At 41.2% G+C, this 17620-nt stretch overlaps 1 protein-coding gene and 1 pseudogene across 2 annotated transcripts in view; both read right to left on the reverse strand.

The window, feature by feature from the left end:
- LOC105473080 (S-phase kinase associated protein 2) overlaps positions 1-17620 on the reverse strand; it is a 31756-nt gene that overhangs the window by 11274 nt on the left and 2862 nt on the right. For both annotated transcript variants that reach the window (XR_982039.3, XM_011726704.3), the window contains exons 3-7: positions 8708-8819; positions 5814-5957; positions 3993-4127; positions 2006-2104; positions 720-850 (exon numbers count right to left, since the gene is read on the reverse strand). Coding sequence is in view for 1 of the 2 variants with exons in the window: in XM_011726704.3 (XP_011725006.1) it covers positions 720-850; positions 2006-2104; positions 3993-4127; positions 5814-5957; positions 8708-8819 (621 nt within the window). In the remaining variant the exon portion in view is untranslated. The remainder of the gene's footprint in view (positions 1-719; positions 851-2005; positions 2105-3992; positions 4128-5813; positions 5958-8707; positions 8820-17620) is intronic.
- Positions 17311-17411, reverse strand: LOC112425104 (U6 spliceosomal RNA; annotated as a pseudogene).

Consider the following 17620-nt stretch of genomic DNA (forward strand, 5'->3'; position numbering starts at 1 on the left):
CAAGATTTTCTCATTAACATTCAGTAACAAAGCGTAACTGAATATTAAGGTTTTTAAAGACTGTTCCCTGCTACCCCTGACTCCTAAGGCCTGTTTTCATCTAAAAAACCTCGTTGCCCTCTTGGACTGAATAAAAAGTAAAAGTCATAAATATGAACTTATTAACAGAGTTAATAACAGAGTTTTTCAACCTTGGAACTGATGTTTGGACCAGATTATTGTGCGTAATATGCTCCATCCTATACACCGTCCAGCAGCATCCTGGCTTCTGCCCAAGAAAGACCAGCAGCATTCCTACAGCTGTGACAATAAAAAATGTCTCCAGACATTGACAAATGTCCCCATACAGACAAAATAGCCCCATTAACTAATGAAGAACCACTATTTAATACTAATGAAATGCTACATTTATGTATTTTTATGTTGGAGTTTATCTAATCATTTAGTTGATTAAAAGTTTTTCTGCTTAAAAATAAATTGTTTTCAAGTGTAAAGGTTTCTACTGTTAGATCCTGAATTCAAACCTTGGCTCTAGCTCACTAGCTGTTTACCTTCACCTAACCCTTCTGATTTAGCAGCCACCTCATCTGCAAAAGGGGACTAACACATGCACTGGATTAAATGAGAAAACTTATGTGGAGGAACGATTAGGAGAAGCTCAATGAATCTCATCTATTACGTTGTGAAGGCCTCAGTGGTTCAGGCTTGGAAGCTCTAACCTGATTTCTGGAGGTTCTTTCTGTAGCCGCTAAGATTCAGCTGGGTGATGGTCTCTGACACATGCGCAACTGCCACCTGTACATGCTTTTCAGTGAAATCAAAACACCAGGAGAGGTTCAGCTCATCCAGTCTGCACAAAAGAGGGGTAATAAAGAAAATATGAAACCATGAAACCAATTAAAACTCACGGGAATGAGTTTGCCTCAAACCGCAAACAAAGAAAATGCAAAGCCATTGATTCCTTATCATTTCATGCATAGAACACCTGCTTCTCTAACAGCAGCTACCTCTAGTCTCCTAAGTATACCCTGTTTGCCCCTGAAAGTTGCCAGGGGATCAGAAGGGCCTTGGTGAATGCTGCCTCCTCCTGGAAATGGAGAGAAGCACTCTCTTCCTGTTGGCTCAAACCTTATTCCAGTACTGCAGATAGAAATGCTAGTCTTTTATGTTTGCCTTCTCAAACTACCAACCACCCAACACAGACTGAACAATCACTCAGGATGTTTTATACAATTGAAGGATTGCACAAAAGAGATGCTGACATTGCAAAAAGCCACTTCATCTTACTGTGCCTCTGCTAACTGAGCAAAAACGAGGGTTTCAGAGACAAAATACAACCATTAATCCCCACTCCCCACTTCTGGCACTGCTGACTAAATATAGGGCTATACATTTGATCTCACTGATATCATTCATATCCGGAGGCAATCTATTTTAAATGGACCATTAACAAGACACAGATGTACCATGGAGACCAAGGGATATTTTTTAAAAACACACATATGCATAGTACTGTGTATTCCAAAAAGCATGTATTCCCCTCACTTAACAACATCTGTAACTCTGTACCCTTTATGTGCTGACATTATTATGAAAGCTATTGTTAATAGAATTGCCCAAATTTATGGTCTATATTTATAAAACACAAAATTTGATCAAAAATTGTAAGTTAGGTCTACAGATACCATAAGGGAAAAAACCTGAATGTATAGTTAAGTGTGAGTTGATTTCTTACAAATATACTGTTGACAGACACTACTATACTTCCCTTACTTTAATAGTTCCAAATAAACAAAAGAGAGATAAAAAAGTATCGCTTGCAAACTCAATTGACTTGGCTCCTGAGTTTGGACAGAAAGTTTAGAGGACAAAAGACGCTGCATTCACCAAATCAAGAGCCTGGAAAGTTACAAAAAGCTCAAAAAGTTCATCCAATTTTATACAGATGTGAGGGATAATTTTACATTTGATATAAGAGTCTATAATCAAGTCACATCTTTCATACCTGGAACAGCTGCTTAGCAAAGTCTTCAGGGCAAATTCAGAGAATCCAGAACATCCAGAAAGGTTAAGCCGCACTAAATTTGAGTTTTGTGCGAGATTACTGGAAAAAGAGAAAAACGTCAGAAGAAAAAGACCAATAAGACGCTATTCATCAACAACATGTAGATGAAAGCAGGCAAGTGTAGTTAAGTTCATAGGTCTTTGAGTCAGTGAGTTTAAAATGTATATCACTATCTCTCAGACATCAAACAGGATAATTTGCCTCAGTTTACTCACCTGTGAAATGGCATTATCAAACCTTCTTGGTAGGGTTATCAAGAAGATTAAATGATATAATGTGATAAAAGACTTACTATGAAGCAAATACACAAGAATATCAATCAATGTACTTTTTGAATTAAAAACACAATGGAATAAACATATATCCATTTCACCCATAATTAGAATTAGCTTGCAAACTTCTACTTGTAAAATCACCAGGTTCTTTTGATTATACATCTCTCAAATTTGCCATCTTCTCTACTACATCCCCAAATGCCCTGTGTTAGTAAAACTTAGTGATTAAGAGTAAGAACTCTGGAAATATTATATCACTAGGTTCACATCTTGGTTCAGCCACCTACTAACAGTGTGACCCTGGAAAAGACTTATTCAGTCTCCCCATGTCTCAGTTTCCACAGCTATAAAAAGGAAACAAGTAAGATCACACTTCATGGGGTTGCTGTCAGAATTAAATGAAAACGCATTTACAAAATTCACTATCTGGCACATAATACATGCCCCAAAACATTAGCTGCTATTATTGCTGTTTTATATCAGACTTCAAAATTTCTCACTTGAATGAACACAGCAGTATCCTTAACTACTCTAGCTTCTTCTATCCTCGATGGACCCTCCATGGTGCCTGGCAAGTTCATTTCCTAAATTTCAACTCTTGACGTGTTCCTTCCACTCTCAGAACAACTCTCTCCACCATGCTTCCTTTTTTTTTTCAGATGGAGTTTTGCTCTTGTCACCGAGGCTGGAGTGCAGTGTCGTGGTCTCAACTCATGGCAACCTCCGCCTCCCGGGTTCAAGTGATTCTCCTGCTTCAGTCTCCTGAGTAGCTGGGATTATAGGCATGCACCACCATACCCAGCTAAGTTTTGTATTTTTAGTAGAGACAGGGTTTCACCACGCTGGCCAGGCTGGTCTCAAACTCCTGACCTCAGGTGATCCGCCCACCTCAGCCTCCCAAAGTGCTGGGGTTACAGGTGTGAGCCACCGCACCTGGCCCATGCTTCCCTCTTGATGGAAGAGTCCATTCTTCTTACAGCAAGGCACAGGGGCCTATTACAATCTGGTCCCTGACTCTCCTCACCTCCTGTCATTCCCCTCCCTTAGTCCTGTGCTCCAGTAACTTCCAACCACATAGAGTTTAGAACCACATAGGAAGCTTTACCTAGACTGGTTGCTTTATCTTATTACCTGGAGATCTCTTACCTAGATATCTTCAATACTCAAGAGTCACTTCCTTCCTCTAAGAAGGCGGCTCCTCGCGTGTTGCCACATATTCACCGAAATATTTAATAAACACACTAGCATGGTAATTATCTGTCTTGCTCATAAATAGTTTACCTTCTTGCAAGAGGAAACAGACATGTCTTGCTCGATGTTTCCTCTTGCAAGAAGGTAAACTATAGCTTAACCAGCATTCACTAACAATGTGGGAAAAGTTTTGGAGCATTCATTTTCTTCCAAATAATACACATGCATTGTTCATCCTTGTATCTCTAGAAACTAGCACAGGGCCTGGCATATAGTTAGCATTCAAGCTTCTGTTGCTTCAATGAGTCCTGAAAAGTTTTGCAGAAGCAAGAGCCCTGCACTAGAAATTTTCTGTATCCACCTGGATATGGCTAGAAGGGCACCCCAGTTATATATATACAGGGAAAAAAATTCATACACATAAAAACAACTGCCTTTGTGACACTCCGGCTGCCACTCACTTGACAATGGGATCCGAAAGCCGCAGGCCTTCCAGGCTTAGATTCTGCAACTTGGAACACTGAGACAGTATGCCTTGGAGGGTGGACACTTCTATAACCGAGTTCGACAGGTCCATGTGCTGTACACGAAAAGGGCTAAACACGGAGAGAAAAAAGGGGCTCCATAGGTGGCTCTCACAGGTACATCCGATCAAATCAGACCCCTTTGTCTCCCCAAATGAGCAGTCAATCAAAAACAAGACTCTAAATACATATTTCAAGCATTAACTATAGGGTCATAAAACAAATTGCTACTAGTGTATTCCCATCTTCATTCATTTTAAAATTCAAAAGGATTTTTGCCAAGTACAGATGTTGCTGCTAATATAGTCCCACTTAGAAACTAATGAGTGGGCATCACAACAATGAGCCGGACGTGGGTGACAAAGAGACTATAACAGCTCCTGGTTTCTAGCAGGGGTGAATGGGTGAGCAGCAATGGAACAGGGAAGATAGTGGAAGAGCAAGTTTTAAAGGGAGACCAGGCCAGGCGCAGTGGCTCACGCCTATAGTCCCAACACTTTGAGAGGCTGAGTTGGGCAGATCACGAGGTCAGGAGTTCGAGACCAGCCTGGCCAGCATGGTGAAACCCAATCTCTACTAAAAATATGAAAAATTAGTTGAGCACGGTGATACACACCTGCAGTCCAAGCACTGCAGTCAAGTCAGTGCTTGAGAGGCTGAGGCAGGAGAATTGCTTGAACCCAGCAAGCGGAGGTTACAGTGGGCCAAGATCGCACCACTGCACTCTAGCCTCAGTGACAGAGCAAGACTCCATCTCAAAAAAAAAAAAAGAGGGGAGACCAAATTTAATAATAGTTATGCTAATATTGAAGTACTCGTAAGAAATTCAGGTACAGAAGTTTTTAAGTAATTAGAAATTTGGGAGTTTGAAAGGGAGGGCCAAGCTATAGATGAGGAACTGAGAGTCCTGGGCATAAATGTGGGTGTATAGGACACAGCTTGTCCAAGAACAGCATTTGGATTTGAAAAAGGTGGCAGCCAGGAACCGACCCTGGATTGAACAAAGGAAATCACATGTGTGAAGGAGACTGAGAAGGAACAGCCGCAGGAGGAACAGGATAAAAAGCAGTGGGAGAGGCGATTCTGACTACAGAAAGAAGGGAAAAAGTACTGGAGTCAAGAGACATGTTTTGTCTTTAGCTCTGCTGTCTTCAGCTTGTTTTTCTGTTGAGTACCTAGTTATTCTAGTCAAGTATGTGATAGCAGTAACCTTAGTATTGCAAAATTACTAGTAACAGAAAATTCTTTTTCAAAATATTCTACAAAACAAACGAAAAGAGGGAATTTTTTTCAGGTTCCAAATTTCTCCATGACAAAAATCATAAACCCCAAGCTACAAATATGAAAAGACTCCTCACTTTTTTTATTGATAAGAAATGGGCGGTGGGGAAGTAACTGGGCACCCTTGCATCTGCCGGTGAGTGCTTTACTTGTGCTTGCCTTGTGGGACTCACAGTCCTCATCAGCTGAGGACTTGAGAAGATAAATGTGCTTCTTTCACCCTGGGAAGAGACTAACAGTAACCTTGAGTGAAATAGGAACAGTGTCATTGAAATCTATGCTAGCTTTCAGTACAAAGGCCCCATAGCAAAGTACGGAATTAACATCTCACACTGCACAGATAACCTACCATAGGCTATAAGGCTGAAGAGAGAGAAAGAGAAAGGCAAAGAAAGACAAAGAAAGAGAAAGAAAGCTTTGATCTGTTTCTACCTCGAAATTCAGAAATAGTCTTTTCCAGGAATTCTTCATCTTTACCTGAAATGTTCAGCCAATGGTTGGTCCATAAATGATCGTGGGCAGCGGAAGGCAATCACCCCTTGAGACAGCAACCGACCAGTCACATCCGGGTGCAGATTTTTACCTGTGAGGTCTAAGGTCTGCCATAGAGACTCATCAGACCTAGAAAAGAGGAGATGCTTAATTTGGCCAGTCAGGTCACACTAAATGCTGGAAGTCCTCAACAACATTACTAACAAGGAGAACACTGCTGCTAAATCCCCTTGAAGCACATTCTAAATGAACCTTTGTTTTTAAATCGACTATACAATTAGCTATGATTTTTAAGGCATTAGAGAATTTTTCTTGATCTCACCAGGGATAAGCTTCCATCTTTCTCTTTCTATATACTTCCAATTTAGATGGTTCAATGTGAACATTAGCACTGCCGTGATCTAGAACCAGAGAATCATATTCCAGCATTCAAGTTGACAATTTAAAAAATGATTGCTCAAATCAATTAATTATATTACTAGGCAAATAGATTCAAAACTTCTTAGAAGATCCTATTTGCCACTTTTGTTAAGCAATTACCATGATTACTATAGCAACATGGAACTATTACTAAAGGAAGGAAAGTTAGCATTTTATTATGAAATAAGGCTGTCATAGATATCCAATAGGAATAGTCATAGTTCAGCTGTGCCTTATAATATCTTTAAGCTTAAAACATACACATATGTATATGTATGTGTATATATGTGTGTGTATGAACTAATGAGAAATAAGGGAAAAATATAACTTAGATTATAGATGGTGTTTCTAAAACAAAAGGGACGTTCAAAAAAGGTACTGAATACCACAATAAGAGGGTTTTAATACCCATAGTTGAATTCAATTTAAAAAAATAAAATGACAAGCACATGAAGGAACATTTTAAATGCTTAGGTGTACTAGAATTTTCTAATAGTGCTTGAAATAAGTGGACCACTGGCCAGAGTTATGAAATAATTTCATCATAAAAAAATTGTCAGTGTGTGATTTGACCTCTATCAATAAAAAGGTGGACTGTAGATAAGATATCCTTAAGAGAGTGGCACACTTTTGTATCTTCTTGACCAGACAGAAATCCATTTTGGCCTCCAAGGTATTAACACGAGATCAGCACTGCTCTGGTTGTCTTGAATCTCATGCTTGATGTTTCCTCTTGCAAGAAGGCAAACTATAGCTTAACCAGCATTCAATAACAATCTGGGAAAAGTTTTGGAACAATTCGTTTTCTTTCCAAATCATATACATTTTTTAGGAAGATGAACATCTCACAGAAAAAATGAATTCGGGAGCTACCTAAACCCCAAGCCAAGCATAACCAGATATGGTATGATGGTCATGACTGTGGAGTTAGCCAGACTTTAGTTTCCTGCCTTTCCACTTATCTCTCAACCTACTATTCCTGACCCTGCAGTTTCTTCATCTCTGAAGCTGAGATGACACAAACACCATCACTTAAAATCATATAGAGGATTAAACTGCAAACACTGCACTGTCACATAGCAAGTGCTTAATAAATGTCAGTTATTACTTTTATGACAACTGAGATGAAAAGTTTAACAGACTCTAGGGGAGATGTAGATCAAAGAATACTAAGCCACAGATATGCAGGATGAACACATCCCAAGATATAGTGTACAACAGGAAGACTAGAGTTGATAATACTGTATTGTAGTCAGAATTTTTGCTAAGAGAGTAAATTTTAGGTGCTTTTGCCACAAAAAAAAGTGGTAACTATGTAAGATAATGAATATGTTAATGTACTTGATTATAGTAGCCATTTCACATACATATAACAAAATATGCTGTATACCTTAAATATATACAATAAAATTTTTAAATGGGATTAACAGACTCTGCAAGAAGAGGACAAATGCATAGCTGGCAGAAAAAGAAAACCAAAGTGGGGTTCCTCGAGCACGGTGAGGGTACGTGAAACTTGCCTGCCACTTGCACCAGCATTCCAGGTGTGCAAACCTCTCTGCGGCTCTTCTAAGCAAACAACCCACACCTGTAAATACCAGCACACCCTTGATGGCAAGAGCCTCCTGCTATCTCACACAGGGAGTTCTAAGTATGTGGAGGGAGAAGCCAGACGGATGGCCTTTAAACACAAAGCAAAGAATGACCAGGGGGTAGGATAGGGATGAGAAGGCATGACGATAGTAAAAAGTTCCAGTTCATAAACATAGCCTTTTTCTTGCTCCAGGCCTGTATTGCCTTTCCAGCTCACCAAGTCTTTCCACATGCAACTCACCTTCCACACTTCAAAAGTGTTGCCAAAAAAAAAGGCACAACCCCACCAATGGCTACTCTGTGCGGAACATGTCTGTGAGTCAGGCATTACACCGGCATCTTCACATTTCATCCTCATAACCAATGGTTTCCTCCTCATAACCATTATCCCCATTTACATATGGGAAGACTGAAGCTCAGCATTGTCAAGTAACTCGCTCAGGTCATGCAGAGCGTAAGCAGCAGAGGCTGGGTGTGCACTCGGGTCTAACACCAAGTCTGCGTTCCCTCTCCCCATTGTGCTTACTGCTCAGCCCAACAGCGTGAGGAATCGCTGTCTGCATGCACCTCTGTAACTCCCTCTGCACTTAAAGCACACCGCCTGGCCTACAGTCAGCATCCAATAAACACATGCTGCACTGAATACAGGGCAAAGAGGTTTCCAGACATTGGTAAGTTTACCCCTTCCAGGAAATTCCTCTTCCACTGTGAAATGAGGACACTTATTAATAAAAATATGAAGATACCTAGTTTGCTTTGTGCTGCTCTATTTTTCTTGGGTTTTAGTTTCATGAGACCAAAACAAATAAATAACTTTCCTCTCCTCTTCCTCCCCTACGTATGCCAAAGGGGTGAAAAATACTTACGCTAGGCGATACCACCTCTTACAAACACCAGAGACCTTTAGTAGCTCAGGGAGGCACAGACAGGAAAAGATCCCCAAGAGCAGCTCATCCGGAAGGGAGTCCCATGAAACACCTTTGGAGGGAAAACAAGTGTTTGCCATCACCATTCTTTTACCCTACCAAGTCTACTGAGTCTTTCCAATCACATAAAAAATATACAACATTTAGCTTAAATGGGGAATTTAGCACAAATGAAATTACTCATCCTCACAATTATTTTTGTCTGAAAACTTTGTTGAACAGAAAAATAATCGTGGTGATGAGTAATTTCATTCGTGCTAAATTCCCCATTCCATCGTCTATGTACCCTGAAGTGACCACCACACTCTCTCAGCAAATGAAAAAGAGAAAACCAACAACACTTTTCCTATTCTTCTTCTCTTCAGCTCTAGCCAGCCAATCGGAGGCTGGCGCATGAACAGTGGTGCAGAGCAAGTCCCACCCTCTCAAATGTCATTCAATGATGTTGTCAATTCATTGACATCAATAAGATATTGTGGTGCTTCTGGGTGCAAAGGAAGGCCTTGTTTCTCTCTGATGTGGACTCAGTGGTGACCTTATTTAAAAGGCAAATAAATCTTCTTCCCTTTCTGATATGGTTTGGCTGTGTCCCCACCCAAATCTCATCTTGAATTGTAGTTCCCATAATCTCCATGTGTTGCGGGAGGGACCCAGTGGGAGGTAATCAAATTATGGGGACGATTACCCGGTGATAACCGCCCCTGTAATTTGATGCTGTTCTGGTGATAAGTGAGTTCTCACAAGATCTTATGGTTTTATAAGGGGCTTTCCCAACCCCTTCACTCTGCACTTCCTGATGCTGCCATGTGCAGAAGGACATGTTTGCTTCCCCTTCCGCCATGCTTGTAAGTTTCCTGAGGCCTCCTCAACCAGGCTGAACTGTGAGTCAATTAAACTTCTTTCTTTTATGAATTACCCAGTCTTGGGTATGTCTTTATTAGCAGCATGAGAACAGACTATACTTTCTTTCAGGTTTACAAAAAGCACAGTTTACCTAAAAGAGCAATACAAAAGGGTGCTGTCATTTCTTAATTCAACAAATATTTACTGAGCTCCTACTATGGTGCCAGGTATCATTTTAGGTGTTGGGAAGGAGTAGTAAATCAGACCCAAAACACTATCTTCGTGGGACTTCATTCCAGTAATGGGGAACAGACAATCACACATCAAAAAATAATTACATTATATGATATAGTAAAATTGATCTGTGCTGTGCAGAAAAATTAAACAGGGCAAGGAAGAGAACAGAGAGTTCAGGGCAGATGTTATTAAGTTTGAACACGGTGGTCAGAGAAGGCCGTACTGAGATGATGATCACTAAGCAAAGCCTTCAACAAAGTGAGGGAGTGAGCCCTGTGAGTATCTGGGATGTGTTCTGGATGCAAGGAACAGCATGTGTGTTTTGAGGCATAGCCAGGAGGCCAGTGTAGAGCAGTAGAGTGAGCAAGGTGGGTGGGTAGAAATCAGAGAGCAGCCAGGTCACGCAGGCTTCCTATGTCATGATAAAGGCCTTTGCCTTTGACACTGAATTCGATGAAGTGCCACTAGAAGATTCTGAGCACAGGAGTGACAGGCTCTCAGGTAAGTTCAAAAAGGATCACTCTGGCTGCTGTGTCTAGAACAGGAGAAAGGTGGATGCAGGAAAAGCAGTTTTCTTTCATAGAAGCAATCTCTAAATATTCAACAAGTATGAAACTCTTACATATGAATACACAGAACAATCCCACAAGGTCAGGATAATATAACAATTGCCAAGAAGGAAATAAATGCACGATGAAGAAATCCTAAAAAATGGTCAGATGAGTTCAATGACTGCCTTCCTCGGCTTTCCACCTCTGATGGATCTTCTACAACAATTGTGGTGATATTCTCTCCTCCCACTAGCATTTAAAGGTGCCAGTCTTTACTGAGCATGTCCTTTGTACCAGGCCCTGTGTAAGGGGTTTGAGGATATGAGGGAGAAAAGCACCGAGGAGTGTGACAAACACCTGCTGCCCCGGGCAGTCTTTTTAAACCATCATGTCTTTCTCTCAGTTAGAATTCTTCAGTGGTACACTCCAGGTATTTAGGCTAAAGTCCACAATGCTTAATACAAAGTTAAAGGCTTTCAGCCAGGTCCCAACTAGTTTTTCTAGGTTCGTTATCTAGAAATGTGTTCCAGCCATTTGGAGCTACCTGTAATTCTTACAATGAGTCATTCAGTGTCGTATCTCAATGCCTCTGCACATGCTTGCTTGCCTCCAACTACTATTCATTTAAAATCAAATGGAAGCCCCAGTTCCTACAGAAAGCTTCCCATGACATCAACAAGGACAGGCCACTTATGTACCATAATTTCATTATTTACTTACTCATCTCTCTGGACCCCCAGAAGCTCTTGAGAACCCCTTTTTTTTTTTTTTTTTAACAATTTTTGTATTTTCAGGAACTAGCATAAAGTTGATACATTCATCCACTCCCATATTTATAAAATCTGTACTATACACTGAGGTCTATTCTAGGTTTTAAGGATACAATGACAAATAAGGCACAATCCTGACCCTTATTCTGCTCAGAGGTTGAGAGATACAGAGAAACAAACAGGAAACTTCAGTAAACTATCCTGATGGGATACAGTAGGATTCGGGCTGCTGTGCAGCTTATGGGAACGGCACAGGGGTTAAGGAAGCCTTTCTGGAGGAAGTGGCCTCTCTTCAAGAATGAGTAGGAGATACACAGTTGTTCAATGAATGCCTGTTCCCCTCACCCCTCGTCCTTCAGGGGACAAAATTAAAGGACTGACTGAGGCCCTGAAAGCTAGGGGTAGAAAGCTAAAGGCAGATCACCCCTGCTGATCCGGGGAGGCAGCTGGAGGTTGTGAGGAGGCTCCTCCACATGGCAGCTGTTTCATCACGGCCACAAAGTTCCTCCAAAGTCAACATGGGCAGGGGACAAAGGTTCTCAAACCAGGCTCTTGCCCTGCTCCCCAAATTGAAAACAAAGTTGAATGACAGGTTTTCTCAAGTTTTTCTCCTATTAATCCAACTCCCTCAGACCTCTGCTGCCTCTTACATATCTAGATCAGAATCTAGTAATTGACTGGGCATAACTATATTTGGCTAAGTGTAGTCATAAACTCACATATTAACTATGTACTATATACATATATGTACTATATAACTATATACATGGAGGTCTGTTCTAGGTTTTGGGATGCAACGATAAGTAAGGTACAATCCTGACCCTTATTCTACTCTGAGTTCGAGAGATGCAAACAATTCAACAGGAAATTTCAATCAACTATCCTGATGGGCTACAGCAGGATTCAGGGTGCTGTGCAGCACATGGGAATGCCGCAGGGGTTAGGGAAGCCTTCCTGGAGGAAATGGCCTCTATGGAAGAGTGAGCTTAACTATACTTCAATAACATACTTAGCTATTTTGAATCTAATACATTGAGATTTTACTATAATCTGTAAAAATCATACTGACACCATGTGCTTGGCCCCCTCAACACATCTGAGGACTACTGGACTGAGAAAGCAGCAGTTTTGATCGGAATCCTGGCTGTGGTACCCCAAGTCTGTGAACTTGGGCAGGTTACTTAATCTTTCTGGCCTCAGTTTCTTTACTTGCAGGAAAGGAAATTGACAGATTTATCTCGTAAAATTGTTCAGTGAAGAGTAAGTGAGGTACAAGAAAAGATTAAATAATGCAGCAGGGATTAAAATTTTCTTTTCTATATTCCTCTCCTTTCCCAATTAAGTCTGCATGTTTTCTTCATGCAATGACCTTTTCAACGCTGCTCTGAATTTTCACCCATGGGCAGACATTGGACAAGGTCTGCATGGTACGACTTACCAAAACCCCACATCTGCCCTCTATTAAAGTTTGGGTCCCCCAGAAGCAGATTCTGAAGCTCTGACTTCAAGTAGTTTATTTGGGAAGTGATGCCAGGAAGCACTAGAAAGAGTGGAGAAGACAGAGGTGGAAGGGAAGAAAGCCAACCTGGAGTAGGCTAATAAGCAGATTACCCCTATGGGCAACTGGGGTTCAAATCTTCTCGGGACTCCAGTAAACCATCTAGAAACTATCCCAGAGCTGTCTCATCCAAGGGCACGAGTGCTGGGGTATTAATCCATCAATTGCTGTTGGTCACTATTTGGGGACTCCCCAGTATTCCTGCCCAGAGAAAGCCCTCAGGCATGGAAGCTCCTCTACATGTAAGCAAGAGCTTTGGCATCTAAGGGAATGGTGGGCTTCAAGGAGCTATAGATAGGGCACCAACAGAAATTATGGCTGGAGAAAGGAAATTAGAAAATCTTGCTATGAGGTACAGGGCAGGAGAAATAAATTAACTTGGTGCTTTCTATTAGGAAGACATAAGAAATCAGGACCAATTAAAAAAGCAATAGCAGCTAGGTAATTAAAGTGCTAAAGGAAAATCTGGCATAGTGATCAATGCAGAGGTCAGTAGACCTAACCCATGAAGAACTGCATGTGAGACTCCAAAGTTTGGAGGACTTTGTGTTGCAACTTCCATCTTCACCTTCCCAACTCCTCCAGATTTCAGCTTAAATGGCACCTGCTCAAAGAAGCATTCCCATCTAGGATATCACCACAGGCCCCATACCCAGATTTGCACATCCACTACCTAACACAATCCCTGGCACATAACAGGACGCTACAAATATTTGCTAAATGTATTTATTAGCCCTCTTCATACAAATGATGAATGTGCTATTCATCTAATTCTCTATCAGTGTGATTGGTTAACCCTTATTAACCAATTAACGACTATGTGCACAGCACTGTTGGCATATGGAGGGGATGAAGCTAAAAACAAAAACCCAGAGCAGAAGGGAATGTCCTCTATCAGTATAGCTGTAGTCTCTGGGAGATGGGGGCTGGGGCTTCAAGAGAACATGCAACTATGACAAAAGACACAAGGTCACACAATCAGAAAGTGGCAGAAGGGGAATTCAAACTCAGGTCTGACTTCAAATCATGCCCTTTCCATCCTAGTGGGTTCTAACATTCTATGCTCTCCTCTGTTGTGAGTACAAATTTTGAAAAGGTGAGAATTAAACCCGACTTGATATGGAAAAAGAAATCAATCAGGGCTAGGGAATGGAAGAGGAGAGAGAAAATAAAACAAAGATGATATCAATGGGTTCACCACCAAATGGAAGGAGCAAGGGCCTAGAAAACGCACATACTCAGCTAGCAGCCAAGTACCCAGTGCTCTGACTCAGCTGACCACAGAATGACACTAATCCTAGGGGCCCTGGGTGGGGGTGCCACAGCCTGATATGGGCTGCTGTCCCAGCAGATGAGGCAGAAGTTTATCTTTAATAGCTGCTCTAGTAACAGGCATCCAGGCTGTGATATGCTTAATCTAATTTTCCTCGCCATATTTAATTCTCAAAACATTAGCCATCTGTTTCCTGAATTCATGATGACACGGCTGCCTGGTCTGTTTGCGGAGAGCGGAAGGAAAAATCCAGAGGTCTTTTCTCCACTTGTCTCTGCTAAATCCAGCAAGGCTGCAGCTGCATACCAGCCCCACATTAAAAGATATAATTACTGAGCCCAAGGTCTCCAGTCTTCAATGACATGGACAGCAGTTGAATGTACTTCAGGGCCAGGAAAGGGCAAAAACTGGGCCAAACCAGCAAACCTGCTACAATCACCCTCACCTACCACTGTTTCCAATTATTTCTCAGGTGCAAACCCAGCCTCCCACTTCTGTAACCTTATCACCTCCCATGCTTCCTGAAATTCTCTGGGAAGAGGGCCTTGTTGGAGAGTTTTCTGTGCAATCCATCTTTGCAGTGTAGGTAGCTCATCTTACTTGACATATTTATTTCTCAGAACATCTCTCCACTCCACTCAGATTCAAGCTGAAAATTCAAAGTAATCCTAATCATAATCAAACTTATGACTTAAAAAATTGATGATATTTAAGCATAATCAAATTATACTTGTAGAAATGTGCACTAAGGATCTGGTACTCATACTTGTTTTTGTGTGTGTGTGCATTTTCTTCAGGGAGTTGGGGGTGCTCACCTCATGATTGCTTTTGCTGGCTTGTTTTAAGTAGCAATACCCCATGCTTTCTTTCTGGGGAACTACAAACAGATTGTGCCATCCCAGATGAGTTCTCCTTCCTCTTCCCACAAACCATAAAGAATACATTTGAGACCATGCTAGCTTTGGGTGTTTTTGTTTTTTTGGCTAAGGTGGGCAAAACTGAAAAAACAAAACACAGCCAAACTTAACAAGGATTCCCCCATGTACCCTTTCAGTTCCACAACCTTTTATTTCTATGAAAGACTTGCTCAACACTGAGGTGTAGGGTGTCTAATGAAGAAACAACAGGAGCTGGGATTTGGAAAAAATATGCAACAGTGTATAAGCACTATGAGGCAGGGTCTCTTGCCTGTTATGTTCAGTGTTGTAGTCCCAATCCCTAGAATGGTGCTCAAGAAATATTTGCTTAATGGATGAATGAAAGGAAGCTATGGAACAAAGAAAGATGACTGGTGAAGATCCCATAAAGGCTCTTCCAGTGCTGACTTTAGTAACTGTAGACTGAGACTCACATAGGTCATGAAATCAATTTAGTGAGCTTGACTAGCATATATGTACATATATTTTAAAGAATGAACTAGAACAGAATAGAAAATATCTTAGTAAGGGGAAATATAGTTTTGTAAAACTGCTGTTTCAGATACATACCCAGGATTGCAATGTAAAATATGTTTCTTACTGGTTAAAAAAAAGTTGGAGAAAAATGCTTGCCTAAGGGTATTAAGACAGATTCGCAGGCTCAGGCCAGGACTTCCCGGATCAGAATCTCAGGAATTTTGCACTTTGAACAAGTTCCCGTGGGGATTCTGATATACACTAAATTTTAGTATCTCTAGTCTGACAACCACTTTAGGGTCTGGAATTTCAAGCATTTAAGAGTCATGGAAGAGCTGATCAACAAATTAGTTCAACTCCATTTTCAAATGCAATTGTCCCCTTTCTGCCTGATACTGACCTCATTGCTGGGCCATTTCCTCCCCAACTCTTTCCATACACTCACTCCAAAGGCCAATCAGACCTGTTCTAGTACAGGTTGGCCACAGAGCTTTCATCTTCCAAGATAAACAGATGAAGAGGATTTAGTTGCCAGATGTAAGGCTGGACTGGGGCCTGCAGGGAGAAACTGCTTAGCAAAGAACAAAAACTCGCAGCCCAGAACCAGTCATCAGATATCTATGTACAGCAGGTGTGGCCTATTCTACCCTAATCCTGGCAAAGCTAGTAGCCACCTGTCCTGACAACTGCAGACAAAACTCCTTGGAATGACAATCCGGCTCCACTGGAGGCCCAGGCTTCCAAAGGCCCATTGGGAATCCTCTATAGCAGCTGTCCCTCATCCTGCATCACTGAGTTCACCCTTCCCCACTCCATACCAATTAAGCAACCTCTGTTGTGTGTAAGTCCACGTACATTGGTTTCCCTCTGGGCCTCTCTTTAGGTAATAAACATAAAAGTCACCATTCTTTCTTTCTCACTTCATCTCACTTCAGATATATACCTTTGAACTCAGCTTTAACAATCAAGACACTGATTACACCATTTTCAGATCCCTCTCTTTCCTCAGAACCTTCTTTTTTGCTGAGTGGAAGGAGGAAGATCTTCCACATCCACCTGAATGGGAATCACCGCAGGAGGCCTCTGCCTCTGGGACACTTTGGGTGATTTGTGCACAGGATCCCCCTGGCCCCCTGCAGCACTCACTGCCTAAGCTACTCATCTGCCACTAATCTATGAGTCTCCATGTATTGCTGTGTGTGAACTGCTCTTATTTTTTATTGTATTTTCTCATGAACTTGACTTGCAAATTCCTGGGAGATAGCAAAGACTCTGGAAACTCCTATCTTGTTCCCACAGTGCCTTGCTTAAAAAAAAATCTTTTTCACTTGTGGAAGGGCATTTGGCAATCACACTCTATGTCAAAAGCTATCGGCACTGGACAAGTTAATAAAAATCTGTTCATCTTAGCAGGAAGTATCTTTCACCACATTTGGTTGGTCAAGCACCAAATTGTTAGGGCTACATTCCAGACACAAAAAATAGCAGTGAACACTAAATTTTGAAGAAAAAAAAAATTTACACTAACAGGGTCAGACTAACAATATTAAAAACAAAAGATAAAAGTCCACTAGCCTCCAAAATTGGCGTCAGGAATTTTGTCTTATTTATTGTTATGTGTCAGTGGCATGCTAAGGGTTTTACGTCACTCTCATTTAATCTTCACGATGACCTATGAAGTGGGTATTATTACAGCACTCTATTTCATAGATAAAGGAACTAAGGCACAGAAAGCTCAAATAACTTTCCAAGGCTGATAAATGCAAGAATGAGGATTCAAACCCAGAACTGACTTCACTACGACCCTCTACTGCTTCTCTAATTAATCCAACTCCTGATATATATTCTCAAACCATAAATTGGGCAAAGCTCTCTTTCCTAAAGGCTGTAAACAAATGTGTTTTTTTTTTTTTAATTAAAAAAGTGGAATGCATCACAAATCTGCATGTCATCCTGCGCAGGGGCCATGCTAATCTTCTCTGTATTCCAGTTTTAGTATATGTGTTGCCAAAGCAAGCAAGCAGCCAACCAACTAAACAACCAATCTATCAACCCTTCTGCAAAGGAAAACAGATGGGGGAATTTATGAATATACTTAATTACCTTGGGTCTGCAAGACTTCATCTTTAAATCTTTAATCTGTTTCTTCGTCACCATCATCCCCCACCTGATTTCAGTTTAGACTCTGATCACCTCTTCTACAGATGATTTCAACAGCCTCCTAAAT

The sequence above is a fragment of the Macaca nemestrina genome, chromosome 6 (genome assembly GCF_043159975.1).
Source record: "Macaca nemestrina isolate mMacNem1 chromosome 6, mMacNem.hap1, whole genome shotgun sequence".
Lineage (NCBI taxonomy): Eukaryota > Metazoa > Chordata > Mammalia > Primates > Cercopithecidae > Macaca > Macaca nemestrina.